This window comes from Lates calcarifer, linkage group LG14, assembly GCF_001640805.2.
Source record: "Lates calcarifer isolate ASB-BC8 linkage group LG14, TLL_Latcal_v3, whole genome shotgun sequence".
Classification (NCBI taxonomy): Eukaryota; Metazoa; Chordata; class Actinopteri; family Centropomidae; genus Lates; species Lates calcarifer.
In genome coordinates this window covers 12,224,673-12,248,056 of record NC_066846.1, presented here as the reverse complement: position 1 = coordinate 12,248,056, position 23,384 = coordinate 12,224,673, and the positions used below count along the sequence as shown (strand labels likewise).

The following is a 23,384-nucleotide window of genomic DNA, read 5'->3' as shown; positions in this document are numbered from 1 at the left end:
GAGAGAGTGTGGGAAAACTAAAAACTACAGGAGACTGACAGAGAATGGCCATAAGAGCTGCTGAGGCAGAGACACATTTTAAATGTTTATTCCATGTTGATATTTACCACTAAAGGCAAAGGAAACAGCCTCAGCGTGAACTTTAAAAGCCAGAAATTCTACTGAAAAGTTGACATTTTGAGATTTGGACTGGATAACTGTGTGTATTCTCTACGTATCATATATATTATATATATATCCGGGGAGGTTTATTTACAAAACAGAAACATTTTTGAGGATTCAGTTTATTCATTTATAGGTAAAAGCAGCCTTTAATTCGAAGGTCAATATCCCTCATGTCTGTTCGTAAATGCTGCAGTCGGGCAATGTCGGAATGACACGAAGAGTCTTCATGCAACATTACAATGGTTACATCCCTGCTGGCCTTGTAGTCACACCATTCAAAAATAGTCTAAATTAGCTTTTTCACAATATGTGGTGTGGTTCATTGAGTTAATTTTAAATACATTTTACACCTTTTACTAATTATTAACTTATTAATAGAAGCAACAGATGAATATGTAAAGATACAGATGAATTCATTCTGGCTTGTAACACAATGTTGATTCTGGATTTCAAGTCAAACTTGCAGAGTGCTGGGTTATGAGTCAGTTACATAGTGACACCCTAACCCCAGTCTGTCATTGCAGCCAATTACTTCATGTTTTCTTCACATCTTCTATAGTATTTATTGTACTCATATGTTATAAAAGGTAAATTTTCTTTCTCCACAGTCTCAATTTATCAGCTAAAGAACAAAACTGTGATACATTGCTCCTTTATGGACCAAGTAACGTTTATGCAATAACCTTTTAAAACACAATTATTGATAATAATGATGCAAGAGAGCTTAGGTAAAGCTGATTATCACTGGATTGGAAAATTGACAAAAATGGCAGCAGGTGTGTCTTGTGTAACACTTTTGGGAGGTTGTAATTGCTTGTTTTAAATGTGTCTTAATATGGCGGTTAGACGAGCAGACTGGTAAGGCTTTAGAAATGTGTGGGACGTGGTACCAAATGTTGTTGTTGGCCTGTGGGTCCGTGTGCTGTAGGTGCTCACACTGCAGGTCTGCAAAACCTCAGCGTGGACGGATGACGGCTTTGACGATCTTTGCTTTCACTCTCAAAATGAGAGCAGTTTGTGGACAGGATGATAAAGTCATGATCCAGGTGTTTGGCGGCTTCGAAAGATCGACTGAGAATGACCAGGGTTGTAATGCGAACATATCTGTATCCCGAGAGCACGTTCATTGTCTGCATCAGCAGAAACACATGGGATAACTTGGTTTTAAGAGTGCGTTTGTTTCAAAGTTCAAATTCAATGGAATCAGGATTTAAGTCAGAGGCTTCTGAGTTATACAATTAAGAATATAATATCGGGAGTGTCAAGCTCCTCTGATCTCTGATGGCATGCTTGTGGACAAGTTGGTACTTGCCCACTGTCATGCTGTGGCATTGTCCCGGAGTCAGTTCCTACTGGACATACATGATTAACTCACTAGCAGTGATTATAAATATACAGTATGTCTCATTTTACCCTGTTGTTTACTTGCTGTGGTCCATAGCATTAGTGTTGCAAGACTGGGCTGACAAGAACTAGCCCACGCGCTCATTTTTTATTAGTATTTATCAATATATTATCAGTCATTGCATCTCCAGCTGAGCCTGCTGAGCTCAGTCTCAATCATACTAATCAGATAAAAAGAGGAGTTGATTTATTGGAATATAAACTTTTTGTCAATGGAAACCACTTAAATAGTACCAAAAGTAGCCAAAGTGGGTAGAAAAACATTCAATCTGGCAACACAGAATAGCACTGCACAGCTATTGCTAAAAAAAATGGCAGGCTTAAAAGAGTGTTTTTCAGTAGATATTTTTAAAAACCTTATTTGGGTGTAAAAAGTGCAGATATGTAAAGGGATATGGATAATAATCAGTGATCTTTACTTAAAGTGCTACCTTTCTGCCCCATTAGCTAATAGGGTTTAATACTTGTGGGTATTAAAAGTATTTGTCATCCATTATTATGGCTATAATGTAGCTTTTATTGGGGGACTAGTTTTGCTTTGATATTTGTTTTCTTTAAAATTATTACAAAATTTCTTAAGTTACATCTATGTATAAATACAAGCAATTAAACATGAAGATGAAAGCTAACCTATAATTTTGAGTTGCAATGAAGTGATGCTGTTATTTGGCTCTATTTGCCGCCGTGAGTCGGCCTGATGTTATTACAATACAGCTGCTGTTCCCCTGGTAGCCCCCGCCCTCGACGTTTCTTATTGGATAATTGCAGTCAGAACCTCTCTCCTATTGGCGGAGCTCTCCGTCAATCACATCCCGCCGTTCGAATAGTGGGCGGGGCCTGCCTGCCTCGCTTTGGGAAAAGTTTTCCCAAAGTTTGCAGCTGCGTCAAACTAGCAACAGGAACACCGGAAACACCTTATTTAGGAGTCAAAACAAAAGCGTTAAACTTTCTTTTTTGAGCGGAATAAACGGGTCATTAGCTTAAGATACGACACAAAACAACAAGTGGGAGAATATGATAAAATAAACAGCGAAATTAACGCCGTAAAACATGCTAACGTCCACTTTTCGGTAACGGTAAAATATCTTGACCGGAAGTTGCAACGGACAAGTTAGCCGTAACTTTTCCGAGCTTCATGCAGGCTAAAAACTTTCTGCCCTCCCCCCTCTTCCACTCACTCCCTCCGTCCTTCCACACTTCCATCCATCCGTTCGTTGTTGTCGCTACAGCGGTGATGGAGAAGCCGAGGGACCGCTACCGGCGCCGCTAAGCTAGCTAGGACTCAGCCCCGGCTAGTACACCGTGAGCGAGAGAGAAAGAGAAGGACACAGAGAGAAGAAAGTGAGAGAGGTGGGGGAAGAAGAAGACAAAATAACGGATAGCGGAGAGGTGGAAGAGGATGGAAACGGTTGAGCAGCTCGTCTCTTTCCACCACATTCAGGTCCAGCTGAGCGGGGGCGCGCCTTGGGGGTTCACGCTGAAAGGAGGACTGGAGCACGGCGAGCCGCTCATCATCACTAAAGTGAGTTGACCATAACGATGATCACTGTTTACATGTAAAACAAATCTCAGTTTGCGTGTGCAAATACTATCTATTTTATGACACTTTCTACTTCTACTCTGTTACTTTTCAGAGGGAAATACTGCACTTTTTACTCCATTACTTTCATTTATCTGCTTTTATTACAAGTTACTTTAAAAAATGTGAGTTGTGCATAAGTTTTCTCCAGTAAAATGGTGCTGACACGTGATGGCATGAATGATATAGTGTGTATGAGTGAGTTTGAGTGAGTATTTTCTTAATTTTTCTGCACATATTTACAGTTTTGGCCTCATATTTGCATACTATCTCTCTTAAATTATTGATAGGAATTGTGTATCATAAGGATGTGGTTGTTGCAACACTCTATCTCCACCAAAACAGCAATTGTGGTTAAATTTTGTAGCTTTGTAAGACTGCTCCTTCATTCATACGTGCTTTTCAGTCTGCTTCCTGGCCACTGAGTTTAACCTTTTCAACTCAGAAAGTCTGTGCAAACCGCTCTCCCCTGCAGCCCGGATTCTGCATTTAGACTTTAGATTTGAGGCTTCAGTCTTCCTCTTCCTCCTCCTCCTCTGCAGAGAATGAAAAGTTATTGCCCAAAGCTAAAGCAAATATCCGGCGTTGGTTGATGTTTGTCAGCTGTCACTGTCTGAGAATAAAAAGCTCTGTATAATCTAATGCAGTGGTCCGGGTCCTCAAACTTGGAGGTCAAAAGGTTCCCACAGGGGGTGCTAAAAGGGGTTCCCGGGGGGCTCTGTTCATCTTCCTGTTACTTCATTCACTGGACTCGAGTGTTGACAGACGACTAAGCCCAGTCTGGGAGTGTCCGTGGGACGTGGGGATCCTTGAAATGAAAGATTGTTATAATTTCTCTGCGCTTGTTTGCCACATATCTTAAATATTATTCACCCTTTTTGCAGCAGCTTGCACTCGCAGCATCCTCAGGAGGTGGTAGATGTGCAGGAGGACATGTAGTCGAGGGTAGTTTTACTTTCAGGTGTGTGTGTGCTGGGGGAAGTTGTAGGAGATTTAGTGCATGGTTATAGATTCTGACGTGACCTCTTCTTGTGCGATAAAGTCACGAGGGCCGACGTTTCCTCCCGGCTCCCCTTCTCATGGTTTCACACTGCGGGCGGCGAGCTGCTGGAAATAAAGGAGGGTGTCTTTTGAATTACTGCAAGTAATTATTGGTGTGTGTTCTGCTGGGGGTGGTCTCTCTCTCTCTCTCTCTCTCTCTCTCTGTGTGTGTGTGTTCAGTCCAGTGCATAAGTAGGCTGCCTGACATGCAGCCTCTGCTCTCTCTGTTGAAAAAAGTCTCAGCAGCAGCAGCGGCGGCGGCAGCGGTGGTGTAAATGTTGGCCCTCAGTGTGCGTCCCATATTCGCCACAGCGCCACAGCGGGGGGAATGGAAAAGCCTGGCTCAGTCATCTGGAAACACACACTCACACTAAGTCACACACAGTTAACGCAGCCCCTGGGAAAATGTGACTGGGACTGCTGAAGGAGATAAAAATCAAAATGTGGTCTATGGCTGTTTTGTGTCCAGTGGCTAGTTAAAACTCACACAGAAACACACACAATAAAGCAGCTGAGGCGCAGAAAAGTGTTTAATGATTAAGTGTTAAGACCCTGAAGGGGAAGAGGAGGAAGACGGGAGCGTGGGGAGGAGATAAAGTTGAGGTTTGTGTATGAATGAGTGTATGATGTGTTTTAGGTTCAGGGTGAGAGAGAGTTTCCATCAGCCTCTAAACTGAGGTTTACAGTGTCTGTGTAGACCACAGCTCAATAATCCTCTCACTTCTAAGAGAGAGGGATGAGCACATGTTGATTTTAACATGCTCAGATTTGTCAGATGGTTTGTCACTGGAGAGAAAACGAATAAGCAGCAAGATTTGCCTCTCAAATCTGAGAATTTGCTGTTTTTCTCTCATTAATATGATTCTACATTGAAGCATCTGCAAGTGTAGGATTGTTAATCGGACAAAACAAGCCACCTGAGGACGTCTGCTTGGACTTCTGGAGGTTTTGAGGACTTACCTAGGTCCAGGTCTAGGTGATAGTGGGCTAAAGGCTGGGTAAAACTCTACTAGAACTAGTTTCTAAGATGTCTGAGCTTGTTCGTATTCGTTCTGAACAACCACAGCGGAGGGCGGAGTGAAAGCCGGAGACACAATATCGTTTCAATACAGGGAGGAAGACATTCAGCTACAAGTGGAGGTGGGGAGGTCTGTGATCGAGGTGTCAAATGATTATAAGATACTACAGTTAGGAGAGGAGCTGCTAGTTGTGGCGTGACGTGGGAGTGAATGTCAGATTGTTGGTTTAGGTGTCGGGGGGGGGGGGGGGCAGGTTTCTGACTCTGTTCATCCATCTGACAAGAAAATCAAACCCCATTCCTCCCCTTCCTCCTCTAGCTGCTACCTCCGACTCCTCACAGGGGATCCTGAGGAATTCCCAGGCCAGATGAGATATACAATCCCTCCAGCATGCAGCATGTTCTGGGTCTGCCCCAGGGTCTCCTCTCAGTCACAATACCTCCTTTATATCCACAGGCCGATTGTTGCTCGCAGCCTTGTTTGATATAATCACTTCTGTCGGGTTTAAGAGAATGTTTTTATCCTTCATCCCTACACGTTTATGTGCATACAATCACCAGTCTTTGGGGCAGTTGTGGGTAAATATGTAGAGGGTATAAATGTGCCAGTTGCCCTCTGAGGATGTTCATGTTTTGGGGAGTGTGTGTGCTGCTGGAGGAGGGGGAAGGGTGACTCTCTCAGCCTGAGACAGCACAGGGATATAAGCCATTTGGTCAACATTCCTCCAGGAGCATAACAAATTACTACTGTGGGGTGTGTGTGTGTGTGTGTGAATGGGTGTGGATATTGTGTGCATGTATACATGTGTGTGTGTAGTCCCCGAAAACTGAGTACTCGCTCTCCTTTTGCAGCCAGTGATCAGCTGCATGATCTTGGTACTCAGTCGGCCGTTTAGTGGGTCAGTCTGTCAGCCTGTTGGTTATTAGCCAGTCAGTCAAGGCTTAAACATGCTCTGGTGAAGATGCTTGTGGACTGAGAAGCGACTACAAACTGTCTAATTATTTATTTTCCATTTATATCTTAAATATTCTGTGTGTTTTCTGGCATTTTTAGATAAATTTTCCATCTTAGCTTCTTTTGTTTCCCATATATTCTGGTTTGATAACTGCAACGCTGCCTCTTAGTGTTGTCACAGAACATTTTCCACTTGAAATGTGCAGTAACTTTTGCAAAAACGAATCCATAATTTCAAGACAGAAGGAGATGAAAGCAGGCTTTTCATGTCCCCTGAAAACTCAGCTTCCTCGCCATGATGAAAGTGCTACTGTTAGCTTGTTAGCCCCAGTGTTATCGTGAAGTATAATAATAAAAAAATGTGGTATCAGACAAACATGACGACTTTTACATATTTACAATAGGAATACATCATAAGTTTGTTGGACAAACAGCACAGGTATGCTAAATATTTTCAGACAGCGTTGTATTTGAAGCTTTGAGGACGAAGAGAAACTGATTATTTTGGGAGTAACATGACACACAAAAACCCCGAAGTCTCAAAATGCCAAGTATTAATGTCACTTTGCTGTATTGTAACAATTTACAAAAACAATCTGAAGATAGCTCAGTGAATAAGAGCAGAAAAAAACAAATATTAACTAAGTATGTTAAAGACGTCCAGGTATATTTGAGGGTAATTTATCATTTAAAACACCAGCTGTGGGTCACATGTGTATTGTGACATCTTTTATGTCCTGCGTGTCGTCAGATGCGGTTGACATGACTAAGTGGTGAGTTCCCTCCATTGTTGTGTTTGACAGAGCAGCTGCTGCTGAGCTGCCAGCTCACTTTCATATGTGGTTTTATGATCTACTGTGCGAGGCTCTCTGCTGATTTGTGTCGGGGTGGGGGAGGAAGGTCATGTTTCTTTGAGTTTTTGGCTGTGCTGTGGTATCTGACGGTTAAGGCCGGTGCTCCCATGGGACACTCTGGCATCCAAAAAAATCGAGAATCAGCCCTTTAAACCTCCTCCGGGATGGTGTCGTTAAATCACAGTGGCTGGAAGAAATGTGTGAGGTGATGTCCTTTACGTAATGATGAATCAGTCGACTAAAGAGTTTTTATTTGATGGATCCCAGTTGCTCATGTGTCTGGACTGGACTGGTTTTCCCCACCAGACCTCTGCAGACCAGACACGTCTGTTATCTAAATGAACATCAGACTTCATGTTGTACGAGGGTCTGAGTGGACTGAAGCAGATGAACCTTCATTATCACCATTATTTTCACTGTTAGTGAGTGTTTGCGTGCGTGTGTGTGTTATAGAGATGAGGGGAGTTGTTGTAACTCGGGTTGATCAATTATTGATTCATTATTATTTCTTATACTGAGAATTCAATGAAATCTTAATTCCAAGAAGAAACAACAGTCGTCTTAAACAAACCTTTAAAGTTGAAACAGAAAGCAAAACAACAAAGATCTGTTAACAAACCAAAGCTCATCATCACCGCAACTGAGAGTCTTTTGGACTCAAAACAAAAAAGTTATCACCAATGTTGTGAAGTTTACAATGAATTTCGTCATAACTTGGCTTGAAATGATTCCTCACCAAACTTCTCCTCGTTCTCTTTCGTGTTTGCGACAGTTGATTTTTCAGTCAAATGTGGCTGACTTGTTTTTATTAATCTCAGCTACTGAATCAGTGTGAATCTAATATTTTTTTAGGGGCATTTCCACATGAATAAAACAGCTCATAGCCTCAGCGATAGCCTTAGCATTAGCACGCTGCATCTTTATATAGTAGCAGCGAGTTGTGTGTGACGGCCATGTTGATTTCTGCTGAATTTCACACAGAATTTGAATCAGAATTTGTGACTGTTTTATCAGATTCAGATGTGTTTTGGTGAAGAAGTCGTCTCATATCAGCTCTACATTTCAAAGATAAAATGACAGACGTCCTAAACTGCATCTTGCTGCGTATGTGACACAAATAAAACATTATCTTGTATGTATATGTTGCATATTTAAATGTGTTAGTGTGAAATCAAACTGGAGAAACCTAAACAGAATTAATCAGGATTTTCAAGCCCCCAGACAAATACTGTAGATCACAACAAAACCTTTAGTGTGTTAACAAGTGGAATAATTAGAGACTCTTGTGATCTTGGCTTAAAATCTCAAGTCTCAAGACACAAGCTTGGGACGAGTCTCCTAAAACATTCGTTTTTCTGTTTGTGGTCGTATTTTTCTTCCTCTTCTTCTTCTGTCGGACATCGGGCCGTGTTTTTTGTGGCGCACATTCCTGCAGAGTGTGTTTGAAAAACGCTGCGAGGAGTCGGGCGAACGGGCAACAAAGATGAAGACGATAACCTTCCTCTTCCTCTTTCTCTCTCTCTTTCTTCCCGCTGTTGTTGACGGTAACAGAAATCCCGGGATTTTACAGAAGAATGTTTTGACATGTGGTCGGAGGTATGCAACCAAAATGTCCTGGGTTGGTAAACAGCTCTGTGTGTGTGTCTGTGTGTGTGTGTGTTACTCCCTACATTCCTGTAAAGGTAGCCTCCAGTAGCAGTCTGCTCTGCGGGGGGTAGATGAGGATGCCATCAGATAGAGATGCTATTGTCCCTCCTGTGTGTGTGTGTGTTTGTGTGTTTCCATGTCCTCTGCCCTGACTTGCTCTCCTGACTGTCCTAACTAACCAAAAACATATGTCGTACAGCAGCGTAGTACACAATAGAGCATATTGATGAGGGCAGAGACAGAGGGAGTGAGTGTATTCATGTTTCCAAGACTGTATATTGAGTTTTGCATGTAAAACAGAAGGGAAAAGGAAAATTCAGCTCATTTTTTTCTAGTCATTTAATCATATCAAGTCATTTATGAAGAAAAAATGCCAAAAAACATGAATATTTAATGTTTTTCTGAAACTCCTGGAACAGAAAAATGAATATCTTTGAATTTTTAGCTGCTGGAAAAGAGAAAAGATCAGTGGAGGAGGAAAATAATACAGATTTAGCAGTGGAAAATGAGCTGTATTTCATAGTGCAGGATAATGACGTACATTTTGTTGACTGTTTTTAAGTATAGGGATCTGACTAAAAGCAGAAAAGCTGCTTCTGCTTTCAGATTGAATACAAGAGCTGAAATTAAGGATGATTTTACATGTTTTCAATTAAATAAGCTCCTAGAACGCAAGGTGACGTCTTAAAAACAGTCAAAACCTTCGATTCGCTGTGCACAGGCATATAAAATAAAAGGAAAAACAGCAAATCTTCACATTGAAGCAGCTGGAACCAGATTCATTTTGATGCTGCCACAACTAGTTGAAGTAAAAGAGCTGAAAAATGAGTACCTTGAACCCTTAAAACTGGCTAACCAGCCCATAGCACTGGGCCCAATGAGAGGCTGGTCGACTGAAATCTGGTCAACTCTTGAAGACCAGTTCTCAGTCCTCTGCTTCTGGTTCTTCTGATGAGACAAATGTCAAGATACTGATGTAAAAGCATCCAGATTGTTAAGAAGTCGTCTCATGTTGGGCTGGAGCTACACACTGAGAATAAATGAAATGAAATAAAGTTATTCAGAGTGAATGAAGGAGGGAGAGATTAAAATGAGTTATCACACAGAGCTGGTGTGCAGCATTTCTCAGATAAGTAATGGTGGGTGGATCAGCTGTTGCTCATGAATAGGTGAAGATACAGTGTGTGTGTGTGTGTGTGTGTGTGTGTGTGTGTGTGTGTGTGTGTGTTGGGGTGGGGCAGGAATGTCCCTATCTCTGATCTGTGGAGCCTTTAGCTGTTTCTTTTAGGCTACGTCTGGAGGCACACACACACTATAATAACAACCTTTATTTGTGTAACTACATCAGCATAGTGACACACACACACACGCATATATACACAACATGGGTATAATTGCAGTAGCAGTGTGTGTGAGTGTGATATAAAACCCGAGGCTGCTGCAGTTATTATTGTTTTTGACCGATGTTCTGCATTTGCCTCCCTCCCCCCTCTTTACCCTCTCACTAGGAGGGGGGGGGGGGCAACACACACTCGCATGCACACACACCTCAGCCATGTTTGCTTTACTCACATTACGCCAAAACTGCATCTTCATGTGACGGAGAGCAGCTCGTTAAAACCCCTGTTGAGGGTTTTCTGTTCTGCTGATTTGCAAGTTCTGACCCACAGCTCCGGCTTTGAGGAGGTTCTCCACGGAGGCAAGTTAAATGAGCTGATTAAATGAGACTGAGAGCAGGTACTTAAAGTTAATGTAAGATGATCAGGATGTAGCAGGTTTACTTTTGACTCCAAGCCTCTGAAAAATCAGTGCAGCATTCAAAGATGTATGTACAGTATTAACTCCTCTGTATGCTTCAGAACATGTTTGTCCTGGCTCTTTCTTCTTTGCTTGTACAGATGTTGAGTATAAAATATATAGAAAAATGTTTCATAAAGAGACAAAATATCATACAAAATCCCATTAACATAATTAACATGCAAATAACTAAAGATTCAGGCTTGGACACTTTCTTGTGGATTTTCTCGCTCATTTTTGAAGCAAAACCTAGAAAACGCTGCAGAGGGAAGGCGAGAAGTAATCTGCAGGTGTTTTGATTGTTGTTTCAGTCGTTTTTCATCTTCATAATTCACTGATAAGTTTAAGATTAATCGATTAATCTGAGAAATAATCGTTAGTTGTAGTCCTGCCCCGCCTGGCAGCTGGGGGAATGCTGGAATAATATATACGACTCTGTTTATTCGGTCTCTTTAATCCCACCTTGTTCCTGGTTTCAGTTTCTCTTTCTAACATTTTCCACCAACCGCACTGCAGCCATTACGTTTAACGCTTCGACATTAGAGGCAGTTTCCGAGCCATTATGTTGGATTAAGAGAGGGGTGGGTGGGAGTGCTGTTAGAAGCAATAATTTGTGTGCGTTTCTGTGCATCTGTGTTTATGTGTTTACAGTTTATTGCGACGCAGCCAGGCCTCAAACCAAAGAATGTACCCCACACACACACACAGACACACACAGACACACACATTCCTCCATGCAATGTGGTCCACTCTCCTGGCAAGTCGACTCCAGCTCGAGGTCTAACGTGACATAAAACTCTCTTTGTTTACTGGATCTTGTCGTGTCGTCTGTCCTGGGTGGCGTCTGACAGAAACAGCCTTTCATCCCCTCCCGTCTTTCTCCGCCCGTCCTCGCCAGGCGACGCCGGGGTTACTCCATATTTGTCACGAGTGGAACTTCATGAATCGGGGGGGAACCAAAATTTGTGGGTGCAACAAAGTGGGTGGTGTTGCATTCTTCTTGGTTTGTAATTTATGAGGAGTTTTCCTAAATTGTTTATTCATCTCTTGGGGTTTGAGTGATTTTAGCTGAATTCTGGGGTTTTTGAGAGCTGATTAAAGCTGCTGATAATCAATATTCAATGTCTCTCTTCCCACAAATTAGACAGATATAGAGTCTTAGCCTTAATTTAATTCTTTTCAGAGAGAAAAATCCCCTTTGAAATACCATTCAAACCACTGTGAGCCACAAATACTGCACTGAAATCCACACTAATTAAATACTATTAACATGAACTGTTTATTATGGCTGGATAGTTTTTCTCTTTCCTCAAATGGGCAATTTTCAGCATCAAAGTACATCCACTCAGATTGTTATTATACGTGTCTGACGACATTATGGAGAGGATTCAGACCTTTTTATTGAAGAGGAAGATCCTTTTTGTCTAAACAGAAACATCTCTTTATATCAGTACCAGACTCCATTGACAAAAACAGTGATTTTACTGCGCAGAGCACAGGAGTTGCTAATCTGCTGCTGCCTCGAGCGGTTTGTTTGTTTGTGTCATTGTGTGGTAGGCCTGCTTATGTAAAGGATCTGAATACTTCTTCCAACACTGAAAGTCACACAATAACACAAAGAAACGAACAGATCACTGCAGTGGTAATCCAGCAACTCCTGTGTCCTGCTCAGTAAAATTACAGTTTTTGTCAATGGAGTCTGGTACATAAGGCCCAGGTTGAAAAATATCCTTTAAAATGATTTTGAAATGAAAATAAAATGATAGAAAATGTGGTAAATAATCGTAAAGAGAGTCACTTTTCATTTCGATAGCTGTAGCATGGGAGGAATCAGATGTGCAGTTTTTAATAAAATTGCCATCCACATGCATCAGTCACCTTATTTTTATATTTCCTGCTCTGTCAAAAACTCAAATCCTTAATAGGAAGACAGTGCCCCAGGAAACTGATCTGATCGGGTTTGATTGATCCGTTTCGATCATGAAAAACAGCTGAAGTTTAAACAAACCTGACTGAACCACTAAGTGAACATAAATCTTTGATGGAAACATGCAGAGTTTGTTTAAGGCTGGATAGGAACGGTTGGTAGAGTGAAAATGTAGGGAAAGATGGATGAACTGGGACAGATGGAGGGAAAGAAATGTAAGGAGGACGGCGGAAGCAGGTGGATTAAGGAGGATAAAAAGGTGAATGAGAAGAAAAGACTAAGACAGGATGTGTCATGAGCAGAAATATGGTGAACAGACAGTGGTGAAAACGGTTTGATTAAAGGGGAGCGGGGGTTGTTTCTGGCTGCAGGCTGATAGATGGATAATAGATAATAGATCAAAAGATAGAGGAGGTGGAAAAAACACAGCCAGGGAAGAGTTCATGGTTTCAGATTTCTGCCAGATTGATGCTTTCCTGAGTCCTCGAACGCATCGTGACCTCTGTTTTTCCCTCTGGTGCGGACTGAATTTGAAATTCTGGATCTCAAAATCTAAAACTAACCACTGCAAATATTCTGATTAAATAAGCAAAAATGAAAGTTAATGGTATTCTATGGAGTTTTCGTTTCTTTAGCTAGCCATGTTCCTATGTCCTGGCTTTTGTTGCTGAATTATTATTCTTTGGTGTATTATTGCCCCTAAGTAACATTTCCACCTGTTTTTATTCATGTTTTTAATATTCATATAAAACACCTGAGTGGAAATGCTATAAATTTAAGCGAAAGGTGATAAATTGTGGTGAAAAAGTGAACAAAGTGTAATGGAAACAGACTTGATGAACAGAGGAAGCATGTGACCATCTTTTTTGATCATTTAATTACATTTTAATCGCGTCATTTTGTCGTGTTGTCATCTTCTGCAGTTGTTTTAATGGCTGAAGAATTAGCACCACCAGCTGTATGGAAATTTTGTTAAAGTTGTGTGCAAAAGTTTGGGTAAAGTTCACAAACTTCATTAACATTTGAGGAAAGCCTCATTTTCAGTGTCTGTTTGCAGTCGTCGTATTTACTTCTGTTTATTTTTTCCTTTTTTTGCTTTACTCAAACTGTGTGGATGTGCTGTGAATACACTGGAGTGACAGACATTTAAACAAACAACACACAACTGTCATCACATTTTGATTCAGAAATCACTAAATGTTGATTTAACGCACCGTTAAAACCAGAGACAGAACAAACAGCACCGCTCACATTAAAGTAAATTAATGGAGCAGGTTTTCAGAGTCTTGGATTGTCATAAAAGGGTCGTCTCTTAATGGGAGACATAAATACACTCGTAAATATAATGATCTCTCTGCAGTAGCAGCTCAGATCTGTCTACAGCTGTTAAATTAAGTGCAATACTGTTGACAGTTTTGCTGCGCACTCATCATACAACAGTTGAAAAAGTTATTGTTGACTAATTATTATTTTCATCTGAAGGAAAAACCCCTTATTAAACCTTACAGCTGCGACTGACAGCAGGTACATAGGATTTTGTGGCAAGTAATTGTGGGAAATAAATTCATCCAGAGAAGCTAAATTAAGCTCAGTCTCAACCATTTTGGAAACTTTCTCTATCTACGATCACAGCTTCTGCCTAAAGGAACTTTTTGTGATTTTAATCTAATTGTTACTGAAATTTGGCCTCAGCTTTTCTGATGTGATACTTAACAACTCTCATAAAAATACTTGAATGGAAGCCCAGGAATAAAAAAAAAACCCATGATGGAGGGAAGAGCTGACAAAGCAGCTTTGATCTGACAGAAGTAAAAATGTAACACAATGTACTCTCAGAAACACAAAACACATCCAGTCATGAAACCACACCAGAGACGGAGGAGCAGTCGGGGAGAGGCGGATTTGAAGTCGAGAGGGCAAGGTCATTTAGTGCAGATTAAGAAGTTAATATTTCACCCGCATTTAAGTGTGTGTGCGAGAGAGATAAAGGGGATACACACATGCACACACACTAACACAAAGTCTTTTTCTTTTTGACATTGATGGATCAACCTGGTCCTACCAGGCCGCTGACCTTTTCACCTTTGCTATTGTCAGTGCGGGTCACCGGATCTAATGGCTTCCATACTCCACCAGAAACACACAGCCAGGGGTGTGTGTGAGTGTGTGTTTTCGAGTGTTAGTGTAGAGGTTAAAGCTTGTTTAAAAGCTGACTTGTCTGACTTTTTATGACAAGACCAGTCACAGAAATAGTTCAGCATTTTAGGTCGGTGCGTTTAAAGGTGCTATACGTATATTTTTGCTATTGCTACATAGCTAACGTTAGCATTAACAGCTGTTTACTTACAAGTCGAGATGACAAGTTGCTAGTTTAGCATCAAACTTTATTCTTTTACTCACCAAGAGCAGCCTTAAGCAGTGGAAAGCAACACCAGTGTTAACTCTAGCCTTGCTTCTATTTTTGCTTCGACTTAAGTTAGCATGCTAACCAGCTAGCCCTGCGTGAGTCACTGTAGCATCCAGTCGTCCCTCAGTCCAGGTATTCTAATCTCCTGTCTTGTAAATACAACAATGCCTGAGGGTTTGAGTAAGTAAACAGCTGTTAATGCTAATGCTGCTAATGCTAATGCTGTTGATATCAATCTGTGTAAACTGTGTAAAACAGCTAACCTGGAAGTGTCTACTGTGAAAAAACAGATTTACTGTCACATAAGACTGAGAGCTAACAGCAAACCCTCATAAATGATGAGCTGGAACAAGGAAACATGTTTTTGCTTTAAAAGTAACTGAAACAATGATTTTTCTGTTCATTAATTAACTAGTTGTTGTACCTGCGTGTACCTTAAAAAAATCACTTAAAGGATTGTTATCTTGTTTCTGTGCATGTAATATTTTCCCAGATTACGTTTCGCAAATATCACAAGAGCAGTTAAACAGCCAGGGAACACTGTTTGCTTTGTATGTGTGTGTGTGTGTGTGTGTGTGTGTGTTTTTGTGAGGTTGTCCTTATAAAACCTCTCAAAGTTTTTATTTGTGTACTTGAGTCGTCCCCATATCAACGTCAAAGAGCAACAGTCCATCCCCAAAATAGACTTTTTCCTCCTTGGTGCTTTGGTGTGTTCATATACACAAACCTGTGTGTGTTAAGGTGAAGTGTCAGCGTCTGAGTGTCAGGCTCATGGTGGATTAGTTGGGGGTCGGAGGGGGGGTTGTTGTGGGGGATCATGGGAGTTGGAGGCCTGGTGTGTTTTATGATGTATAGATCTAGGTGATGGCTGCGGGTTAAAGGTTCGACAGGCTGGCGTTTCTTCAGGGTCGGGGGGTTAGGGCGGCGCTGCTGTGCTCCTGTTGCTGAGGATTCTGGGTAGCGGAGCTTTGATGTGTGCCGGCCGCTCAGAGTCTGTGATGAGGGGCTTGTTTTCACAGATTAAGTGAGGATTTTAATGGTATTAACTGGAGCTTAAGGTGGTAAGAACATCTTTGGGGTTTCTGCGCTGGATTTCCCAAAGATCACCTGTCAATCAAACGCTGTGGGCGGCACAATGACGTCTGTTTTCTTTGAATTTTCTGCTAATACAGTTTCTTCTCTTCATCTTTACAGCTTAATACTGGTTATGACTGGTTATACTTCATCTTCACTCGCTTTCGTAGTGTTTTCTTGCTGGAAAAGAACTGCTAGAGCCCATTTCTCTCTCTGTTTAAAGCCACCAGACTCCATTGGCAAAAACAGTAATTTCACCTTGCAGAAAATAGGAGATGCTAATCTTCTGCTGCCTCGATTGGTTAGTTTGTTTGTGTCGCAGTAGACCAGCAACTCCGGTGTTCTGCTTGGTAAAATTACATTTTTTGTCAATGGAGTCTGGTATTGATCCACGTAAACAAAAAGGATCTCCTCCAATACTGCTCCGATTGCAAATACTTTTATCACTATCAGTCATTTACACCTAAAATCATGGGAAAATAAGGCCCTGGAGTTATCCTTTAAATTTTATCTGTTGACCTAAAACAAACAGTGATGAAACTGTTATATAAGCTCATAAAATGTACAAGTATGCATGTTTTACAAGCCAAAGATTATCTGTTTGTCCTCACTTTGCTCTTTTTATTTGAGTTTAACTCAAGATGAAAGGCTGTAGCAGTGGGAGATTATCATAGCACTCAAACAAATGATGGATCCAGCATGGTTCTTATTATTTGTACATTTTATTTCATATACTGAAGCCACTGTCGTGTCCTCTTGGACTTAAATGCCACCTGAGTTGGGAATTTTTTGTCTGCATATGTAAACATGTTTTCAAGCAAGAGGAGGAGGAAGAGGAGGTTTTTAAAATGATAATTTAAAATGTTTAGTCTCATCCTGGGTGAGTGCTGCTAATAAAAATATACAAGTGAAGGAGACCCACCAGAAAGTGTCCACAGCACATTTTAAATAATTACTGAGAATATTCAGGATCGAAAACAAACATGAGAAACCACCAAGTGTTTAGATATATAGGTTTGTGTATAAGAGGAGGAATGCTTAAACATCTTTGGACTTAATTCAGAATTATTATTAGAGGAGTCAGTTTGGGATCAAAGTGATTGAAAAAGAAAAATATAAAGATGTGTGGAGGAAACATGAAGGAACCTGTCTGTCCGAAGTTGTGGTCGGGTCGGAGCCACAGGTCGGAGGAAATGTAAAAACGTGGAAAAGCTAAAACAAAACACACACTGTTAACGAAGAGAGAGAGAGAGAGGGGGAGAGATGACTTATGTTCACAGGCGAGTGAGGGTTTACTCACATGTTGGTGTTCGTCCATGTGACTGAGCTCACAGGCTTTCTGTGTTTCCAGTCTGAACTCAGGATGTGATTAATCAGTGATAGATAAGTCGATTTTATTGATCCTCTCGTCGTCTTTTGCTTTATTTTTCATTTCCTTTGCTCTCCTCCTCTTGGCTTTCATCTCCTCTGATTCCTTTACTTTCCCCTTCTTTCCTTTCCTTTCGTTCCCTTCCTCCTCTCTTCTCCTTCCCACCATCCTTTTTTCCTTTCCTTTCCTTTATTTTCCTTTCCTCCTCTTTCCTCTTTTCCCTTTTTCTTTTCTTCTCCTTTCCTTTGTTTTCCTCCTTTCCTCTTCCCTTCCTCCCTTTTCCCTCTTCTCTCCTCTCCTTATCTCTTCCTCGTCTCCTCTCCTCTGTCTCCTCTCCTTCTTCTCTCCTCCTCTCTCCTCCTCTCCTCTCCTCTCTTCTCCTCCTCTTCTCTCCTTCTCTCACTCCAGTATTGAATTTACTCCAACTGTGTCAGTGACCTGGGGTCTCTGCTCCTCTGAGGGGCTGCATCACTGCATCTTCACCCAGAAAAGGCCTCTCTGTCTGGGGCATCATTGTCTCATTTGCTCCCTTTAAAGTTTCCATGGAAAGGCCGTTTAAGGACAACACACCCCACTTGCAACATCAGGGATCAATGGAGCTCAACGCCAGCGGTATACATGCAAACACACTGCTGGTGCTTTTTGGTGCAAGCGTGGGAGCTTTTTTTTTTTTTTTTCCTTTTTCCATCTCTGCCGCTCCCCTCCTCCCCTCCTCCTCCCCCCCTCCTCCCCTCCTCCTGATAAAGAAGGCCTTGTGTGAGCGTGGGTGTGAGGAAGGGAGGAGAGCCTCACAAGGCTCAGACTGGAGGGCAGAGGTTGATGAAGGGTGTGTGTTTCTCTGTGTGTATGTGGGCAGTCGAATGAGAAAGAGAGCTTATTTGTCGTGTGTGCATATGTTCACATTCCTGTTTTCCCAAATCACGGATATAGCGACTCTGAGTGTGGATTTATTTATAAAATTAAAGGTGCCTGCTTTACCTGTGCATCCACACGGGGGATTTAATCTGAGGAAAACACAAAAACAAGACAACTGCACACCAGCAGGCATCAGGGACATAATGTAAAAAGCTACAGATGCACTTGCAGCTTAAATTTTATAAGAAATTTATTCTCAACTTGGTCTCAAACATTTGAACAGTTAATTCAAGAGTTTATATGTTTTACAAGACAAAAATCCAGTGGAACAGTTGTCTGTTTTCAGCAAAGCTCTAGTTTTGTACCTGAACGCAGCACTAGCTATCGTTAGCCATCGTTATCTAATGCTAGGGGTGTTGAAAATAATTGTTTCTACGATACATCGCGATGCGGATTTGGTTGAAAAATTACTTGCACACTGGCCAGTTAGAGCATTAGTCCCAGCGTAATAAAGGAATTTAGAAATAATGGGCAGGGGATTAGATGAGTTAAGTCGACCTCAGATTGTGCAACAGTTGTTACCATGATGTTTCTGCTTTTGTATGAGACAACTCAAGTCTTGTATGTGATCAAAAGCTCCTGAATAAGACTAAATGGATCTTATGATTAAAGTCTTAAAGATCTTGAGCAGATGTAGTACTTGTTGCATTCACAGTCCTTGACCTTGTTCTGGAGAGTAGGTCAAACACTGAGTGACTCACTCTTGTGGCTGTAACCAGCAGTGGAAATTAAGGTGCATTCAAACACTGTCCAAACAGGAAATGTGGGAGAAACTAGGCTGCAAAAAAAGACCTGGCAGAATCAACCCCCAACCTCCTCCGCCATATTTCCATGTCGCAAAAACCACTGTTTCCAAATGTATTTCTCGGTTCTTGGCTTGCTGAATGGTTGGTGGTGCAGACAATAGCAGGAGAGTGAAGCAGCAGGGGGTCCGTCCTCCTCCCTCCCTACACCGAGGGTCTTTGTCCTGGGGGGCCAAACAAAGCAATGAAGGGAGGGGGGGTTCTTAAAGCATGTGTTGACCTGTCAGGTTGATGGCTCTATTTAAGAAACACACGATCTCTCAGACTGAAGTTTATGCTCTAGCCACTGATTTAATTCTTTTTAACTCTAGGAAATCATCACAGTTTGTCAGAAGGCAGATGAGTTTACAGTACAAACTACAATACCCATGAGCCTCGTCTGCCATTGCTGTGGAGTAGAAGCCAAATAGGGTGATTATTGGCATTGTCATTTTTTGTGCTACCCAGCCAAGGCGAATAAAGCTAGTCTTAGCTAGCTATCTTTGCCCAGCTAAGATGAAAATATTTAGCTATTTTTTGGGTGCTAATGTTAGCTAGGTTAGCTGGCTAACGTTAGCACCTGCTGGCGTCAAATTTTGTTGTTTTGTTTGTCTTTTCTTTCTTGTCATAAGGAAAGCAGTAGAATGGCAACTGAATAGGTTGAAATCAAAGACGCAGCTTGCAGTTGTAGTTAATGTCTCACATTTCTATTTATTTAATATATTCAGGCTTTTACTTTTAAGTTTTTATCAAAGACTCTGATATTTTCTGAAGCTGTTGTTTGTCTTTTGTGCTGAAGATTCAGCTGGAAGAGTTTTATATCCCTCTAAGCCAAGGACTTTTGTTTCTGGCACCAGTAGCAGCTGAAATATTTTCTCCCACTTTGCAACTTTTTATATCAGGATTTTGCAAACAGTCAGATGTGTAGAGATCTTTGTATTAGTTTTGTTTTTAGTCAGACTTTACTTTCGAATACAAGGACTCATGATGCAGCACGAGTTAAAAACTGAACTGAAACCTGGCTGCATGTACACATGGACAAACAAGTGTCGTTCTCCAGGAGAAATCTATCAAATCAACTGTTTCCAAGTACGGAAAATAGGTTTTTTACATGTTTAGTACCTGTGACTGCACTGATTGTGTATCTCTACTCTTGAGTATGTTTTAAAACACTACAAGTGGATATAGTAATAAATCCTGCTGGATAAAGTTATTTTAATGAGTCAGTTTACCAAAAAAAACCCTCACCAGTTTATAATCTCTTTAAAAAGTATTCAAACAAGAAGCAACGTGGCACAAAATGAACATTTAACCATCACACTGAGCAATTTTATAAACAAAACCAAAGCTTTCCCTCCTGAGACTGGAAGAGGCTAGAATGATGTTTATTTACCATGACAGCTGCAAAAAAAACCCACACATGAAGCAAGTGAAGAACTTTTCTAAACTTTCACACCCTGGAGGTGACGGAGAATCTCCAAACAGTTTACAGCACTTTTAGAACGATTGTTTTGCCTCTTGTTTGTGCCATTCAAATGAATGAATAAGTTACTTTTTAAAGACACACACTGTACCTACATGTGTGTGTTTTTGTGTACGTCACGTCGACTAAATCCTCCTGTAACCTCATTTGATTCAAACATATGACACTCTGATTCTGATCTGTAAATGCCTTTGAGAAGCTGTTTCCCCCTCTCCTTATTTCTTGCCAGCGCTTGTGCGTTATTGTGCGTCGTACAAACGCACAAGCGCTGGCAAGAAAGCCAGAGTTTTTGAGCATCTTTTCGTGTGTGTGTGTGTGTTTACATGTGTGCACACACACAGTTGTGTTGTTGTGCTCACAGACTTTCTCAAAGCTGCGTTATCCAGAGAACTACTCATTTTCTCTGTCTGGATCTTTCAGTAATGTGAGGTTTTAGATGCACATGTTTAGGCACCGCCTTGCACTGGTAGCTACACACACACACACACACACACACACACACACACACACACACACTGCTGCAGGATCATTCTGTCCCCCCACTGTTAATGATCTTCAGACTGGAGCTGACGATTGTTTCAGTTTTTGATAAAGACGCTGTTGTTTGATGCAGTGTGTGTGTGTGTGTGTGTGTGTGTCAGGTGATGGCTGAGTGATGACAACCTGTGACCAGCATGGGGATTCCCGTTTTGTTTTTTTTTTCCAGGGGCACAATAACGGGCACCATGCCACTGCACACACACACACACACTCGAAACCATGAAGTCACCCCTTGAATCTAAAAATAAAAGGGTGTGTCTGACTGATGTGTGTGTGTGTTTCGGCACACAGAGAGGGTATTCTTCTCCGTCTGCCCTGCGCCTTGGGGTGACCTCACCCTGTCTGGACATCCCACAGCAGCATGGCGCACACACACACACACACACACACACACTCACTCTCTCTGCACAGGCATGTAGGTCAGACTGAAGTGAAACCGAGCTCAGAAACAGCTGAGAACTGGTTCATGTTTCTCAACACTGAGTCCAGTTTGTTAAAAGTCTTCACACATTAACGCAGCAGTAACTACAGTCAGTTATTACCTGTTTAAAAGCTCATCGTTAGCATCCTCACGACTGTCGCCAGGGTCGATCACATGTCTTTTTGCAGGTTATTTAGAAGAGAGTTGCAGAGTTTGTTCATTATGATCTCTGACTAAATATATGAGCACGAGGAGTCTTTTTTTTAAAACATCAAACGTGACTTCTACAGCTTTTAATTTTATTTAAATTGGCTAATTAAATTACTAATCATTCCAGCTCTAATTTGATTCGGCATTGGAAATGTCTTGTCACGATTATCCTGGCCAAAAATAATTGCAACAATATTATTGCGATGATCATGAAAATATGCTTTAAACTGTAGTAAACTCAGAAAACAAAGAAACAGATCTGAAAATTAACACTGTAAAAAAACACTGAATAAAGTAGCGTCACATTAAAAAATCAGTGTTTTTCAGACGCTCTACAGCGAACACAGGACGTCAGTAAACGTTAACGTTAGCGTAGCTTGTTTTTATTGTGGGATTCCCTCATTATTATTCAGAAGGTTTTTACTGGAAAGAAACAAAACAAGTAACAAGTAACAACAAAAACCAAAAACAAACAAACAAACAGCTTGTTTCTGTGATTACTGAAGATCCAGACGTCCGGTGACAAAATTCCTTCATCCGGTTTAAGATTATGGAATAAATATTATTTTAAAAAGTGACGTGACTTGTAACAGTGAGAAAGCAGTAAGAGTGCTGCGATATAAAGTATTAATATTGAGGGATATCAGTCACTCAGCCGTTTAATGACCATGTAATATCATCCTCTGATTTCCGTCTCTGTCTGGAAAGATATGATGTCAACCAGACCGGCAGCGACTGCCAGCGCCCAAACCTTCCTGTGTCAACACACACACACACACACACACACACACACACACTGCGTGCCCTGCCCATAATAAACTCCCTCATTACCACTCTTTAATTATGTCCCACATACCTGCTCGCTGGGTTGACTGTATAAAACCCACAGGTGTGTGAGTGTGTTGTAGATTACAGGACTGCTCTCCTGAGGTCGTCTCCTCCCTCACTTCTCTCCTCCCTCCTCACTCACAACAGTGTTTTGTTTTAGCACCTGATTTAGCTTTAATCAAATTTTAGTCACTTTATTTTGTTAGTTTTATTCAGCTTTTAGTCAACAGAAACCAAAAAACCCTGCAACATTTTAATCAAATTTATGTCATATATTTTACATTTTTGAATCTTTTAAACAGCTGTCGCCATCTTTGTCTTCCTCGGCGGCCATCTTGTCTCTCCTCATCTTCATCACCTTCACTTCCTCTGTCTATTTTTCTTTCGCCTCTCCTCCCTCCACACTGTCTCTTTTATTTTTTACCTCCACCCTTCATCCACTCGTGCTCTCCTCCCATCCTTCCTCCCTCCTCATTCTTTCCCTCTGCTTTTCCTCACCTGCCTATCCTGCCTCCTTTCCTTCTGTTATCCATGGGAAAATGACAGATTACTTCTCCGAACTTAACGGTACATTGATAGTTTTAACAGAGCCAAGGACTGAACTGAGCTGTTACCCCAGCACTGTTTATTTCAGCAGAGTCCAACATTTATTACATTGCAGAATAATGAGAGGTCATATTATCGCTGTGTATTTGAGTTTCTCAACCATGCATGTTGTGTTTTGGAAACACTGTGTGTGTGTAATCTTCGTGATTTAGGAATGTGTGTGGAAATACCTTAATTTTCACAGTGCATGAAACAATAACAACCAAAACAGAGGTGTGTGAGACCCACACTCTGCCAAACATCTTTCAAACCCACATAACCTTATTTTAACTTCTAGTGCAGATCCCAAAGTTTCCAAATCCCAAATATGTCATGCTGAATTTGGTGGAAATATTCATCAAATCTCGTAACAACCGTGACTT

The 23,384-nt window shown here is 41.3% G+C and overlaps 1 protein-coding gene across 1 annotated transcript in view; it reads left to right on the top strand.

Annotated features, from left to right (window-relative positions):
* The first annotated feature begins 2,459 nt into the window (after positions 1 to 2,459).
* Positions 2,460 to 23,384, top strand: part of shroom4 (shroom family member 4) — a 63,999-nt gene continuing 43,074 nt past the window's right edge. The window contains 1 exon segment of the mRNA XM_018703792.2: positions 2,460 to 3,091. Coding sequence (XP_018559308.1) covers positions 2,969 to 3,091 — 123 coding nt within the window. The 5' untranslated portion in view covers positions 2,460 to 2,968.